General features: G+C 50.5%; 5 protein-coding genes across 5 annotated transcripts; 2 read left to right on the forward strand and 3 right to left on the reverse strand.

Annotated features, from left to right (window-relative positions):
- Positions 1 to 1,451: 1,451 nt before the first annotated feature.
- On the forward strand, positions 1,452 to 2,424 carry L3040_005437 (uncharacterized protein; the record flags this gene model as incomplete). The annotated part of the gene is made up of 6 exons (XM_066154517.1): positions 1,452 to 1,469; positions 1,794 to 1,796; positions 1,884 to 1,971; positions 2,093 to 2,233; positions 2,305 to 2,348; positions 2,407 to 2,424. 6 exons carry the CDS (start codon positions 1,452 to 1,454, stop codon positions 2,422 to 2,424), a joined length of 312 nt encoding a protein of 103 aa, XP_066011379.1.
- A 968-nt stretch (positions 2,425 to 3,392) lies between these two features.
- Positions 3,393 to 4,083, reverse strand: L3040_005438 (uncharacterized protein; the record flags this gene model as incomplete). Its single annotated transcript, XM_007295979.1, has 3 exons — positions 3,393 to 3,705; positions 3,825 to 3,973; positions 4,027 to 4,083. 3 exons carry the CDS (start codon positions 4,081 to 4,083, stop codon positions 3,393 to 3,395), a joined length of 519 nt encoding a protein of 172 aa, XP_007296041.1.
- A 1,086-nt stretch (positions 4,084 to 5,169) lies between these two features.
- L3040_005439 (uncharacterized protein) lies at positions 5,170 to 6,863 on the reverse strand (the record flags this gene model as incomplete). Its single annotated transcript, XM_066154519.1, has 8 exons — positions 5,170 to 5,493; positions 5,572 to 5,610; positions 5,718 to 5,822; positions 5,983 to 5,994; positions 6,127 to 6,183; positions 6,290 to 6,439; positions 6,563 to 6,642; positions 6,749 to 6,863. 8 exons carry the CDS (start codon positions 6,861 to 6,863, stop codon positions 5,170 to 5,172), a joined length of 882 nt encoding a protein of 293 aa, XP_066011380.1.
- A 2,335-nt stretch (positions 6,864 to 9,198) lies between these two features.
- Positions 9,199 to 9,910, forward strand: L3040_005440 (uncharacterized protein; the record flags this gene model as incomplete). Its single annotated transcript, XM_066154520.1, has 4 exons — positions 9,199 to 9,267; positions 9,572 to 9,598; positions 9,682 to 9,767; positions 9,817 to 9,910. The coding sequence occupies 4 exons, from the start codon at positions 9,199 to 9,201 to the stop codon at positions 9,908 to 9,910; spliced, it is 276 nt and encodes a 91-aa protein (XP_066011381.1).
- Positions 9,911 to 11,409: 1,499 nt separating this feature from the next.
- Positions 11,410 to 14,745, reverse strand: L3040_005441 (uncharacterized protein; the record flags this gene model as incomplete). Its single annotated transcript, XM_007295977.1, has 3 exons — positions 11,410 to 13,649; positions 13,719 to 14,116; positions 14,240 to 14,745. 3 exons carry the CDS (start codon positions 14,743 to 14,745, stop codon positions 11,410 to 11,412), a joined length of 3,144 nt encoding a protein of 1,047 aa, XP_007296039.1.
- Between the last annotated feature and the right edge of the window lie 366 nt (positions 14,746 to 15,111).

Genomic DNA, 15,111 nt, shown 5'->3' on the forward strand with positions numbered 1-15,111 from the left:
GAGAAAGCCAATTCACACCGAAAACTGCCTCATAAGCATGCTCAGTCAGCTCAAGAGAGGCGTGAAAGAGTATTTGAATTATGTGCATCCCTTCGCCACTAGAAGAAGCGCCGTGGTTGATAACCCGGGCTTGCATTTGGGCAGTGGGAGGTGTGAAAATCGATCATCCGACTTTTGATATCACCAAAAGTTCCCCAGACGACTGCAACTGCAACCATTCAAGCCAGCTTCGCCTCCCCCAAGCATGAAATCCAAGTCGGACCCAGGAGAACAGATATGATAGAAAGTGAAATGATGACCAGAAGTCGACCCGGAGAAACCACCTAGCATTTTTGGAGTGTGGAAAAGCCTCAAGATCAATTGGGTAAAGATCAAGCAAAGGGAGGCAGCCAAGCTCTTCTTGCCACGTATTAAGGCCCATAGTAGGAAGATTCTCTGTTTAGCGAAAGTTTGATGTCCCCATCGTGTGGAAGAGTGGTAAGTTGGTTGGAGGATCTGCGATTGAGTACATCGAGCTCGTGTTGCTTTGCATGCACCATGATGAAGCACAGGCTCTGAACTGAAGCCATAGGTTGACAACGCACCGCTTTGTATCCTTGCCACCCGCTGGAGAACGAACTAGAGATCCACAGAAGCATGCCATTCGAAGCATGCCTGGACACACGTATGCGGGTTCTAAGCATGCAGGTCGATCAACCCGCTGCTCCAAGGTGACCATCAATCACAGGACCGAATTTCCAAGCCAGGAGACATGCGGTGAAGCCAATTGGAGGATATGCTGACAAAATCTGCCCATTTCCCAAGAATGAAGCCACCAACATGTGAAGAACGATTGGGTATGGGGACGATTGTAAGGCTCCGGGAGCTTGGGTAGCAGGACTCCCAGGAAGACACCGAGCTGATTCGTAAAACTTTGCTACAGCGTTGCTAATGTGCGAGAAGAAACACAACATGGGCTTGCTTCCATCTGCTCCGGTTGGGCAAAGTCCAGGGTGAGGGGTTTCTCTGTCGGTCTTGGTCAGAGCATCTTTGCACGAAGATGACGGGTGCTATCCTTGAAAGAGGACCCGTCCCGTGGCCAGAAGTGAACGGATAGGACCCACATCGTACGCCCACATAATCAACTGCTAATGTGGCGGGCCACAGGAGAAGAGAGGCTTTGCATCAATACACCATCTCGTGATCGAATAGCTCGCCGCCTGCATTGACCTTGAATCGTAGAGACCAACGTGAAGCCATTGCAACCAAGCCGAAAGATGTGTTGGCAGTCGATCATGGCCAGTCATCCAACCCTATCCAGCTTGGAGTGGCTCGAGGGCGGCCAGTCTATCCGAATCAAGATGGCTATGGAAAGAACACAAGGAGTGACGAGTGGGCAAGGTTGCCATCGGAGGCGGCCTTCCAGGGAAGTATGCAAGTTGAATCACATACGTTTGATGCCCAGTTCCGTGATGAGCATCGTGCAGATCGTGCGTTGTCCAACGCTCAATTTTGACGGCGAAGGTTGCTAGAAGGCGTGGGAAACGATGGGTTCGAGCGGGGTTGAGAAAGCGTCGACGAAGAAGTGAACCATTTGCATCATCCCGCTGAGCTTTCCTCAGGAGATAAATACCCAAGCAAAGCCAGGTGTCGGAGAACATACTCTTCAGCATCAATCAGCCTTCCACATCCACTGATCCCTTCGACTGCCGCAACATCATCAAACACCCAGCCTTCCAACACGGATCCAACATTCTCCTTCCGTAACTTTCATCGTCATATCTCCACACCTTTTCTAAATCTTTCGTCGACAGCCTGTAAGTTTCGAGACCCGAGCCAGATGTCGTTTCATGTTTGACCGATGCCGGTCAAATTCGGGGCCATGCTGAAAAGGTGCCTCCCAGACTCGACCCAAAATGTGCTTCTATGACAGCTACGTTATGGCTTGTAACTGTGGAAAATGGGGACACTTCAGACAGCATTGCAGCAAAGGTATGCTTTCCCTGATGTTCGAGGCTCCTGGAATTCCCAAGTTTGAGATCGTTTTTGTTCCACGTGACTGTCAGGATAGTCTGGTCTGGTCTGTTGGGACCTGGTCTGACATCGGCGACAGAGTACCGCACCGGTGAGACCTGCGGGATGAAATTAGTCATGAACAGATACTCGAAGCCCGAGAAGTGTAAGATTTGCACCAAGATCGACACGAAGCAGCGTGGCATCGTCAAGGAGGAAGACAAGATTCGCAGGTGGAAACGTGAGACCAACCGCGTCAACTCGATCGAGAAGGCCGAGGAAACCATCGAAGCCCTGAAGCAAGATCTTCAGCGGCTCATTCAGGAGCGGGAGAACAAGAGGAACTCCTTGAACTGGTAAGCAACCAATGACTCGTTGAGATAGCTACACATACCGATACTGATCTCACTTTAGAACGGACAGCTAGCATAACCGCCAAGGACTGAGAAGGGGAGAAGGTGGGATTCGGGGTTTGCGATGGCCTCTTGGATTTTTCTCTCGTAATTTTTTCTTTAACAGATTCGGGTTTCTGTTTTGGATTCAATCGAAGCGCTTGGGTTGACAGGCTGTGGTAGGCGATGGAAAGGGCTCTGGACCAATGTAGCAGTAATGTGTAGTGCTGAAACGGCCTTGAAAACATCCGCCCTTCCAAGTGACCCAGTCTCCCCAGCGTGGCGGGCCGGTCCAGGAAGGCCTGACGTCGTGTCCATGGTGTGTGAAGAGCAGAGTCGCCGGCGCTTAGCCAGTTTCAGAGGCTGTAAGGAATCGTCGTAGTGGCTGGTGGCAGCATTGGCGAAATGGTGGATCTTTGGTGCACTATCTAACAACTATCGTGATTTGACCGAAAGGAAGCCTGGGTGAGGTGGTGGGAAAGGGATGGGAGAAGGATGGAAATGTCGAGCGGTGTTGAAGTCGCTTAAGCATGATCAATCTAGCCTGCATGGAATGAGAAATGCGCAGCATAGCGGTATAGATCAGCACCAACAGAGCCGCTACCACAGAGAAATAGACAGAAGAGAAGACGAGAAAGAGGGGGCAGGTGCACTGCTCTTTATGAGATGAGAATGAGAGACTTGGTGAGGTGTAATTACGGAACGTGGCTAATGCCGTATGGACCTTATTCGGAGCCTGACTGCAGAGAGCGTGAGAGCAATCTGATAGGACGAAGGGCATGTTCGAAGAGCCAGTGAACAGGCGATCTTGAGAAGGAGAATGCTTGAATGATACAACGCATAGCCAGTTCCGCTGATGTGAGCCAGTCAGAGCCCTATTTCCAGCTTCGCACGCTAGCCGGCGCGGCGGAATCTAGCCCTACGTAGCATCGATGTGGATAGTCTCCCCGATGCCGTGAAACCCGAATGATCGAGAGAGAGAGAGACAGAGAGAGATCAGATCCATGCTCACTTCATAGCTAGCTCTACATCTGCGAATCCTCCAAGCAATCGGCCTATGCCGTCTGACTTGACGGGGGTATAGCCCTTCGATTCCTCTCCCTCTTCATCGTCAGACAACCAACCATCCGACACAATAGGCGTAAGGTCTGGGGGTAGTTGACTGTGTTTTCCTGAGGCGTCGGCTGCAGAGATTTTTGCCAGAACGTCTTGATACCGTGTATATCTGGCGTCTTGGGCAGGGTAGACTGTGGTCCTTGAGGGCGGTACGGATGGTAGATGCGCGTTCTGCGGTATCATAGCAAAAATATCGACCAGGTGACTGCGAATCATAGATTAGCTGGGAGTCCTTATTAGAAGCAGCAGGGGACAGAGGATGTGCAGGTTTCAAGGCCTGGTGTCCCTCCCTTCGAAGAAGCTGGGGCAGACGCGCAATCTTACTTCGACGTCATTGTAACCACCTTCTGCAGCGCTTCGGTCTCCCGCTGAACCTCTTGCGGATCCGTCTGTATTGCTCCTGGATTGTGGTCGCCGAAGCTACCATAGTGATTTGCGTGGGCGTCGTCAAAGAGAAGTCTCGTTTGTTCGTCCTAGCTACTGGTCACTTCCTCGCCATTTGCCCTGGAGTTGACAGCGCACTCACTTCTTCGGACACATCACGGTCTCGATTCCGGCCGAGGCAGGAGGAGCAGACGCCCATGATTAAAGGGGGGACAGGAGATTGCCTGCAGCGAAGGGCGGATGAGGTCAAATCAAATCAAATCAGCTCCTTCAACATTCTCTCTCCAATTGAACTCGGGCTCGGCCAGCGCATGAGGTGCCAATAACGAGGCCAGGGGTACTAATAGAGAAATGTACGCAGGGCGGCCTGGTGGGAAGGGTGCATGTTGTGTTGTTGTTGTTGATATCACCGACGATGATGAGGCGAGCTGCCAATAATTTTTTAGCCTACCCTGGCCGGCGCCCGAAAGGGCTAAGCGTGATATTATTAATTTATTATTAATATTTTGGACACCTCCCTAATATACGGAATATGAATGACATCCCAAGGAAAAGATGTTCACCCTGCTCTGCTTTTGATATCAACCATCCAGCAACCAGCGAGGGAAGTCTTTGAATCTGTCAAATTTGTCCGCTGAAGAGGTCCTGTCTGTCAGTGAACACCACGTGACCTTGCATACTTGTCTAAAGAACAGAAAGGAGGCATGATGGCAGTTTCCCCTTAGCCATTTACCAGCTTTCAACTCGGTGGGCTCGTGCTATCCTTAATGATTCACGGCTCTTGATGAAGTATCGAGACTCCTTAACAAGCGAGCCATCGAATATTTTATTTATTTACTCCTCGCTTCTTTCTTCTTGGCCCCAACTTCGAGGAAGGGCCCGGGGACGAATCGATCAGGACTCCTGATTGCAGCAGCAAGGAAAAATTCAACTTCAACTTTAGATCAGTGTCTTCATGTTCATACGTCCAAATCATGCCTTGCTCGTCAGTCGACCTTCTCAAGGTTAGGCTCGCATAGGAAGTCCTTGCTCTTCGTCTCCAAAAACCTCGGCAGCATTTTCACTCCTACCCATCCCATGCCTATTCATTTCTTCAGATGTTCTCGCCCCGTTCGCTCTCCTTCAATCAATAACATTTCTCTCGGATCCAGCCTCCTGGCAGTTGCCATTATCCGACTCTCTGGATAAGCTGTTGCTACCTATGGCCAGTATTGCAGCTCGTCTGAGCCATCAAACACAGCTACACTTCAATCGACGATTCCGTACTCGACCACGGCCAAGGAATCTACAACCCCACCTTCCCCGTCGCAATCATATTCAGCCATCCCGCAAGCCTATACCCGGCCTTCGCAACCTGCTCCTCGACCGTGTCGACGACGCCAGCGTAGTACGCGCTACCCAGGTCGGCGCTGCCCTCGAGCGCAGCCGCGCCGTCGGGCATGACGTCCACGCACACGAGCGCGTTGGCTTCGCGCGCCCAGAGCAGGGCCGTCTCTTGCGGGCTGGACAGTTTCATGCCTGTGAGCCAGGACTTGGCGGAGGGGGCGTAGGTGCCGGTGCGGATGGCCGTCGTGAGGTTTGTGGCCCAGGATTGGGCATCTGTGAGGGCCTTTTTTGGGGGGGGAAAGGGGGGTTAGTTGGTTTGAGGTGAAGGGAGTAGTGGAGATGGGAAGAGGATGGGACTTACGTAGCCGCCGACAAGCTTTTCGGCGATGGCGGTATCCCACTGGGGAGGTGTGTTAGTCGAGTCAGTTTTGGTAGCGAATTTATGGGAGGGTAGAGGGAAGGGTAGGTGGGAGGGGATGGAAGGAGAGGGGAAGGGGTAGAACGTACAACTGAGTGGAGGTTCGTGGCATCGCTGTCAAATATTACGTCGATACCGTTGCCGCCTGCTTCTAGATTCTCGTCATGGAGTGGTTGGTGGATGTCGCCGACGAACTGTAAGACCATCATGAGCTTACTGGGTTCCGAGAGTAGGATGGCAGTAACGGCTCTCTGCATGACCAGGTTTCTCCAACGGTGCCGGGTGAGAGAGCGCCCGCAGGGCTGGAGAAAGAAAAGAGGCCGAATAGTGAGAATTCACAATGGACAGACATACGTGGATGATCATCTATCCCACTCGTCAGCATCAAATCAAATCAACTGCTGCACCGGTAGCGGTAGCGGTAGCGGTAGCGGCATAGAATCGAAAGCAAGCAAGCACTGAAGTCACTTCTGAAGAGCAGCACGACGCACGACATACCTTGGCAGCAATAATCCTATCCGCAGAGCTCAACGTAGTCTTTCGCACTCTCGCCGTCTAAAAACCCCATCAGCGCGTCCCTCTTCTTCTTCTTCTTTTTTTTCTTTGTTTTTTTACGACTCGGGGTAACCGCCCCCAGCACTAACTCAGACCACTCACTTACATAATTCGTGATCGCAGAGACGATACAGCCCTCCGCTCCACAATCCCGCGCGTAGCTCAAGTCACAGGACGCGGGCGGGTCATCCATCGCGTCAATGTAGTGATACGGTGCCGAGAACATGCCCTCTGTGGTATAGCGGTATGAGTCTGCCTGGATACATACACCCACTTGTCAACGAAATAAACACGACTAGGTACTTGCTCATTGACATTTAAAGTAAAGAGTAAAGAGTAAAGAGTAGGGATGGATGGATGGATGGAAGACCAGCCGTACCCATGTTGCCACCGAGGCGAGGTAGTTGGCGCTGGTGTCGCCGAGCAGAGTCTGGAAGTGGGTCTTGGTTGCGGAAGAGACTGATATATGTGTTAGCAGCGGTGGGACTCGGGTCTCGTGAGATGAATATGATATGACATCAGGATATGGTACAGCAGAGGAGAGCAGAGAAGGGACTTTTCTGACCGAAGTTCGTAGCTACATATGCTATCGTATCATGTCCCAAAGTCCCCCACGCGGAGCCGAATGGAGCTGTCGACGCGAGGAGCAGGACGGAAGTTGAGAGCAGTGATAGCTTCATCTCTATAGGTAGATTCCGGCGTTGTGTGTCTGTCTGGGAAGAATCTGTACTCAATCAATCAACGCAATGATTCAGCTCTTGAAAGAGAGTCTTGGAGAGGGGGGCTATCATATACTCATATAGGTATATAATATATTCAGAGAGAGACATATAAACCTCTTATCTCAACACGAAAACGACAATAAAATCACATCAAATCAAATCACATCACATCAAACCAATCTTCCCACCCAAAAGACCATCCCAGCAACGCTCCGACGCCGAGGATACATCGTGACTCGCTCGGGTCTTCAGTCCCAAAGCAGCAGGAGCTCAAATCCCGGTATATACGATGATACCGGTATGCTCCATTCCATCTCCCTTGCCCATCCGCATATCTTTTTCCCTTCCGAGATCAGCTCAGATCAGATCAGATCCCACCCCGGTCGGCCGGCTAGTAAACACATTTGCATGGAAACCATGCATTTACTCTTAGCCTAAGCCGCCGAGTCGATTGAGGATTACCTACCTACTGGATTACCTAGATAGCTCGATGAGAAGCTGGGTGGTTACAGAACCCCAAATCTCAATTTCGCACCTAAACCTGCACCTGCCTGATGCGGTCGGTCAATGATGCATACGGCTCGCTGCGCTGCAATATATGTACTATGTACCATGTCCCATGGCCGATCGGTGGACATCGAAACGAAAAGGGCAGCTGAGAATTTGATATGCTAAGTATTATAGGTAATGTAGTTGTGTGTATGGTGCTCCCGATAAGTAAGAAAGCAAAGATACCGAAGAGACGGGTGATAGATAGATAAGCCATCTCGATAAGACAAGAGTTTATTTAGCCGAGGGCTTGACAACCTATGCTTATAAAATCTGATTTCCGTCATCGTCGTTGTCATCTCATTCCAGGAGCATAAACACCAACATATTTCACGGTATTTGTTTATCTGTGTGTAGCCCCGAATCATTCTTTTACATTTTCATTTCCCAATGTCTTAACCACTCCCCCCTCGTACAGTACTAGGTAACTGCTAATGCATAAAACCACTTTTCGCACCAAAACTAAGGGTCAACACTTCGAAAAAAAGAAAATTACTATCAGCCGGTGTTGATCAATTCTATTCTTCGAAGGAGTAGGTAATCGAAACCGTCCAGCTTAAATCCGCTTCTTTAGTAGCCCTAGATACAAAAGATAAAGCCGAAGTCGCTTCTCCTCAAGAACTTCTTCTAAAATTAGGCAAAAGCCAGCTCTCTGTACTTCTGCGCTGGTTAAAATCTGTTTAAGTGATGGATGTGGAATGAAATCATCTTGTAGTGATACGGACGCTATTTCTTGTCATTATGAGGCTTGAAATTTGTATTTACCCTCTGAGGCTGACGGTTATGTAAAGTTGCAGCTGGCAGATGTAACGAGTTCTGGTGCGAGATGGAAGTTCATGCATTGGCAGTTCGAGGTCCTATTCCCCATCTTCAATCTTCAAACCTTCTCTCTCTCTCTCTCTCTCTCTCCAAAAATAATCATCATCACATACCTAACCATACTCCCCTCCCCTCCGCTCCCCTCCGCTCCCCTTCCCTTCCTTATTCCTTAATCCTTCCTCATTCAGTCATCTCATCCAGAGCTGTTGTGGCCTTAGGCCACCAGGCTACTACAAGGCGCACAGACCACTTGAGAGGGGTATATAGCCTCACGTTGCTCTGAGCTTCCTCGAACATCATCTTCTACTTTGCTCATCTATCATTACCTTTATTGTCTGGTGATATACGCAGAGGAGCTCGACTGCAAATTTCTCTCTTTCGATTCTTAGTCAAGGCGATGAAACATTGATCGAACCCAGGCCCAGCTTGTTCGCAGCTTGCTCGGGACCACGCAATCGACTGTTCCATTACCCTCCTTTCTATCGACATCTCCTTTTTTATCGGTCGATCTCTACCTTGACCTCTTTCTCATACCAATTCAAGACTCTGCAAACGAATCGACGTTATCGGTTCATTCCTCATTCGAAGGTTTACACGGCCTATTCGATGATTCTCGACGTTTTCACAATACAATACAACACATACAATCAAAAGGGACGATACGAGTGGTCGGGTCTTGTTTAGGACTACGGCCAGCTGCCTGGAGGCTCCACATGCGTTGTTGCATACGCTAGAGGTTTACCTTGTTGGTGTACAGCTTGAACGGGGTTGCAAATTAGTTGCTATGGACACTGATACCGATCGATTACGAAGGATTCGAATGGAGGTTTCAGAATTGGCTTAGAAACCTCTAGAATACAACCCGCAACTTTAAAAAACTGGCAGAATTCGTCGTATATCGAGCAATTACGCCGCTGCCGCCGCAATGATGAAAATTCAAGACGTTCTTAACTACGAACCTCAAAAGCTACCGCGCTACGAATACTACGATGAAGTACTTGATTCTCAAGCTTCAGCATCTTCAGCTTTAAAGCTAGTTCCGACCTCTCAAGCTTCTACGCAATCGTAAGACTCTCGAGACGGCCCTCGACCTGCTACGCCAACGCCTTGCGATCAGCTTCGCTCTCCTTCAATCCAAATGCCTCGCACGCCAATTATACGAAGGCCTATACCATTAATGACTCGATCTGATCGTATTCGAATTAAAACAGCGCTATTCTTCGAAATCAAACCGAAAGAAATACAAAAGAAGTTAAGGTATACGGATAGACAAATCCGTTTTGCTAAAACTTCTCCAGCTACTCCTCAAGTTCATCGACGCGGACGTAACCCTGCTCTCGATACGCCAAAATAATAACGCCTTAAAAAATAGCTTCTCGAATCTCCTTCACGCCGCCGAATTGCTTAGCGCCATATACCTCATCACGAATCCCTTCCTATCGAGCTTCGCGGATACGATGAATCGGCTATAAAGACGAGTTTAAATCGCGTAAGGTATGTTCGGCGAGCAGCAAGAAAAAAGGATTTTCTAATGATCCTGAAGTTTAAGCAGAACTGCTTTGATTCGCTCAAGAAGCTATTCAATGGTCTACTACAGTAGAAGAGTTGCTCAACAAGCTTTTTCAGATGAGGTTTGAGCTTGCGGAGGAGCATTTTCACAATCGTACCACGGTACAGGCCTAAGTATTACTGTCGGTTCCTCACTCATTGAACTCTGAGTCATTGACTTAGTTGTTGATGAACTACGAGTCAAGAGGGTAGGGATCGATTGATTACCTACCCTGGTAATTACCCCTTTGGTATTTACCGAGCTACGCGAGGAAAATACTCTTGGCGTTATTGTCTCGGAACCCCAACTTCCGTCATACAGCCTCTTCGGAGCTACAGATCCCGAAATTTATTCACCCCTTAATGTATTCGATAGGAATTGTATACTCTTTTATAAGAGAATATACCTTTAGCCAGATATCAATGAAGAATCATGATGACCAACTTTCAGTACTGAAGAGACCTTTATTTGTTACCTGTTGCAATACACAGAAGAAGCTTCATATATTTGGACGTTTGTTTTTACCGGCAAACCAACATTTACCCCTCGAGGGTGCCTCCAAAGTTTAGTTTCCACTTTAAACCCCCTGGTTACCCTACCCTCGAGGGGTAATACTTACGCCTGGGACGTAGTACCGTATATAGCCTCATGCTTGCTCTGAACTTCTAGAACAATACAACTACCGGTAACCACCTTGCGCATTCTATCATTACCTTTATTGTCTAAAGCCTTAAAGCCCCGAAGAAAAAAAGAGAAAAAAAAGAGAAAAAAAAGAGAAAAAAAAGAGAAAAAAAAGAAGAAAAAAAGAGAGAAAAAAAAAAAGGGGTTCTCATCCCATCCCATCCTATCACCTCCAATAGCTTCCTTCCCGAATCCCCTTCATTCTCATCCTCATCCTCATCCTCATCTTCATTCTCACACTCCATCTCCATCTCCATCTCTGCCCCCACCCATCTCTGAAAGCTCTGCCAGAAAGAAAGAAATAGCTAGCCTTTCCCCTTTCCCCTTTCCCTCTTTTCATTCTTGTACATGTCTTACACACACTGTAATGAGAAGATTACCTAGTGGTGGCGGCCATGACAAAGTTGAAGATGGGAGTAATCTACCAGTCAGTCAGTCAGTCAGTGGCTGGCTTACTTGCTTGCTTGCTTGCTTGCTTGGGGGCTTGGTCGGTCGCACGATAAGGTGAGGTAAGGTAGGTGGTATGTAGGTAGGTAGGTTGGTATGCTAGGTTCCTAGGTAGGTAGGTCCTTTTGTTACATCTTATCCCAGCTCTCCGCTACTTGACCAGTACTATTGTCCCGAGGCGAGCAAACCAGATACAAGACATGAAAAGAGTTCCTACGTTGTTTTATTTCGTTGCGAATACGTACCTAACGTACCTATGTAAGGTGACATGCACTATGTAACCTACCTACAGAAAGTATCTTGCCGATACAAGCCAAGCCCATGCCCAGGGTATCTATCGGCTGGCTGTTTTGTCCCTTTACCAACCAGTCCCTACATAGTAAACACCATGCGATGCTATTTTGAACTCCAAATGTGCAACCCGTCTCTTTCCCCTCGAGCAAGGACCCGGCTCGTCGTTCACTTTTTCCCCTCCGACCGGCTACTCCCTCCATTTCCAGAAGTCCCCTCTGCCATCTCTTCCCTCCGAACCCCCTCCCGGACGAGCTTCATCTGATTCCGCAACTCCAGCACCTTCGCATCCAGCTCGTCCCGCAGCTCCGGCGTGCCCCCCGCAGCCATGATCCCAGCCATGCTCTTCTCGCTGAGGCCCCCCACCCCCTTGAACACCTGCGGTCTCTCGCCCGCAACCTCCGGCAGAGCTACCCGTATAGGGACGGGTACCGCCCTGCCCACGCCCTCCCTCACCGGCAACGCTAACGTCCGATCCCCCGCAGCCTGTGCCGCGTTCGGAATGCCACCCAGCCGCGGCGGTGGCACGTCTCTTGCAGCATTGCCGGCCGTCTGCCTCGCCGTCTGCCCCGTCCTCTCGCTACCAGCTACCGCACCCGCACCACCATTCCGGGCATTCGCTTCAGCCTGCGCCCTAACAGCCGCCTGCGCCTGCACTTGCGCCTGCTTAATCGGCACGAGCTCTTTGACAAAGTCCTGCGCCTCTTTACACCCCTCCATCAAAAACTTGATAGCCAGCGTTGCGCGCTCCTTCAAATACTCGTTATGACCGTCGTACACACAGCAGTTCAGCAGCGGCATGATACCCTCATGATCCAAAAGCTGTTTCTGTACGGTAGGATTACCAGGGCCGTTGCGACGCGCGTTGGTGGGCGCAATCAGCGCAGTGAGGATGATCAGGATTTGGATCTTGATGCCAGACCACGGGAACTTGTGGGGAGTGTCATGTAGGGGAGACTGGGTTTGGGAAGGCGGCTGGTTGGGCATGGGTCGTTCGTCAAGGGATTTGCGGGCGACGCCAGCTTCGAGGGCTTTGAGGAGGGCAACAAGCTCGTAAACGGTTTCCCATTCGATGAGGAGGTGGCGCATCTCGGTGATTTCCGCAATGACGGAGATGAAGTCGAGATATTGTGACAGTCCGTCTTTGGCACGCTCCATATCCCATAGGTCGACCGGGAAGTCGCTGTGATGCTTCTTTTGCTGGCGGATTTGGGCTTGGGCGTAGATCAGTGCCAGGCAATCGGGTACAACGCGAGAGCGGAAGTAGTTGTAAAGGAAGTGGATGAGCTTCGCATCTCGTTGGTAATCTTTGACATCGTCGTAGATAGGACTGTCCTTGCGAGCGCGGAACATGTAGTTGATGAGACGCAGCAAGACTGTTTGTGCTGGCGATACGATATCCTTGAGGATCCGTAGCGAGTTCCACGCATACGGCAGTAAAGCGTTATGGTGGAAGGACTCGATGATCTGCGCGGTGATCTGGAAGATGAATTGCTGGTCCGTCTGCTCCCAAACAGCAATAAACACCAGCAGCTCTCTCAGGAGGTTCTTGCCACAGTCCAAAGCCAAGAACATCTTGCATCTCGTCTTCTGCAGATTCTCTCCTGCAGGCGTGAGACCTGATCCCATAGAATCAACAATGCAGGCTTTGACTGTCATATGCAAAGCCTCAATCTGTTTCGTGTCCAGGATATTCGGGATCTCCGTCAAGAGCCCCCTCAGCGGGCCCTCAGCATACGATTCATCATCGTCCTCTTCATCATCGTCGTCCTCGCCATTGTCTCCTTCAATCGAGCGCTCATCAATCTCATCAGAATGCACTTGACCATGGCCAAGCTGCTCATAATGCTCCTCCTGGTCGTAATGATCGGCTTCCTGCCCTCTCGGCATGTAACGATGCATCGCATTCTCCTTACAAGCCGCCGCCCTTTCCTGGGCACGCTCCACTGTCTCCATCTGCACGACCCAGCCATCAAAGTTCGCATCTCGGACTTTCTTCCACCACACATCGATTTCATGCGATACCCTCGCGTATAGCCTATCCTGCTCATACTTATCCTCCAAATCCGGTTTCCATACTGGAGATGTCAATGCCACCGTGCTGGAATCGACATCGTCGTATTCAGGTTGAGGTAGCTTTCCAGGCGTGTAGCCCGAGGAAACTTCCGCCGAGTACTTATCTAGCAACTTGGCAGCGAGCGGATCCTTCGTGTGATGTCGCCTGATCCAATTGCTCACCTCGATATGCACCTTCTCGACGTCCAGGTCGTCAGGCGGCATCTCATGAATGGGATCATTCTTCAGATCCTCGTCAAACAGCATCTCATACCAGAAGGACATCTTGAACCGATCATTGCCCATGGTCCAGTTATGCGTATGCTGCAAACAAGTCACCAGAAGTTTCTTATCTGTTCCCAGTCAGTCGCTGCTTCCCCCCAAATCTGCTTCATCAGAAGAGTGAAACAGGCAAGACGTACAAAGCTCCGTAATCTCATTCAGCTTCTCTCTCCGCCCAACATCCACTGTCTCCCCATCATACCCCTTACTCGTCACATTCACACACAGCACCATCAGTCTCTGCACCGCCCGATCAAAGCGCACTGCCGCACAAATATCCTGCGCCGTGTCCTTGATTGCCAGCATATTCCTACTTATAACAAGCAGATTATTAAGATAGTGCAGATCCTCCCTCAACGCATCGTAATTCTTCAGAATGAGTTCCGCAGACTCGGAGACATCATGGCCGTTGCGCACGCCGTCATGCGAATCGAGCTTGGAGCCGCCGCCGAGCGACCACTTATCAAGGGAAGGGATAGCCGTGTTGAAAATCTTCTGGAGATGCATCCAGACATCTACGTTCTTGGCCAGGGTTTCTCTGTTTGCATCGGGTCAGCGCAGTTCTTGCCAATGAACCCCCACCGGATTTCCTCTCCACTGTTCTCTCCAAAAAGAACCACCAAGGAGGGACTTGCTGAAGAAAAAGATGGAGCAGACACACCTAACCTCCGCCTTATTCAGACTCAAATCCAGCGTCCTGGCCACCATCTTCTTGACCTCCACCATAGCCTTCATCAGATACGTGCCCGGACGCTCGAAATGCAGCTCGAGCGTCACCAGCGCGGCGTTGAAGTTCCGCTCCTCCTCCGTCTGCTGATTCCGCCTCTTGCTCATACCCTCCGCATCACCAAACCCGACCCCGCCAACAACGAAGCCCGCCGCACCGCCGTATCTGAGCCCGCCTCGGCCTTCCACAAAGCCAGCCCGCTCCACCAGGTGGCTACCGCCCCCGCTCCCGCTCGCATTCATGGCGTACGCGCTCCCCGTCGCTGCCGTCTTGGGGTAGGCGCTCTGGCGCTCAGGGGGCACGGTGGTGGACTCGCGATTTGTGCGGCTCGTCTGCGTGCTCTCGTCCCACCAGGTCGAGAGAGGCGTCTTGCATTTGCTGCAGATGGTGCTGGCGTCGCGCGGCGAGGGCAGAAGCTGCCCGCATTCGACACAGTACATGGTGAGCTCGATCAGTCAGTCGCGTCTGGGCGGACTCGGAGCTAGGTCGGAGATGAAAGAGGGCGCTGGCCTGCTTCATGGGCAGGTCGGAGTGAGTCGAGCGGTCGACGCGTTTTGGAGGATATAAATCGGCAAAATTTCGATGGTGGAAGCTCAACTGACATCCACAGGGAGAAGTATCTGGCGCTTGGGCCTTGAAGTGGGGGCATGCGCTTGGAGCTTGGAGGAGGGGTAGGTAGGTAGGTACGGTACCTAGATGTCTACCGGTATATGGTATGTAAATAGAAAGAAGGGCTGGTATATCGTTCAATTAATTACAGAAAAAGGATCATGATCCAATATTCAACATCAATATATAGGTCCAGT

Source organism: Drepanopeziza brunnea (genome assembly GCF_022702325.1).
Source record: "Drepanopeziza brunnea f. sp. 'multigermtubi' strain 214-2 chromosome Unknown ctg9, whole genome shotgun sequence".
Lineage (NCBI taxonomy): Eukaryota > Fungi > Ascomycota > Leotiomycetes > Helotiales > Drepanopezizaceae > Drepanopeziza > Drepanopeziza brunnea.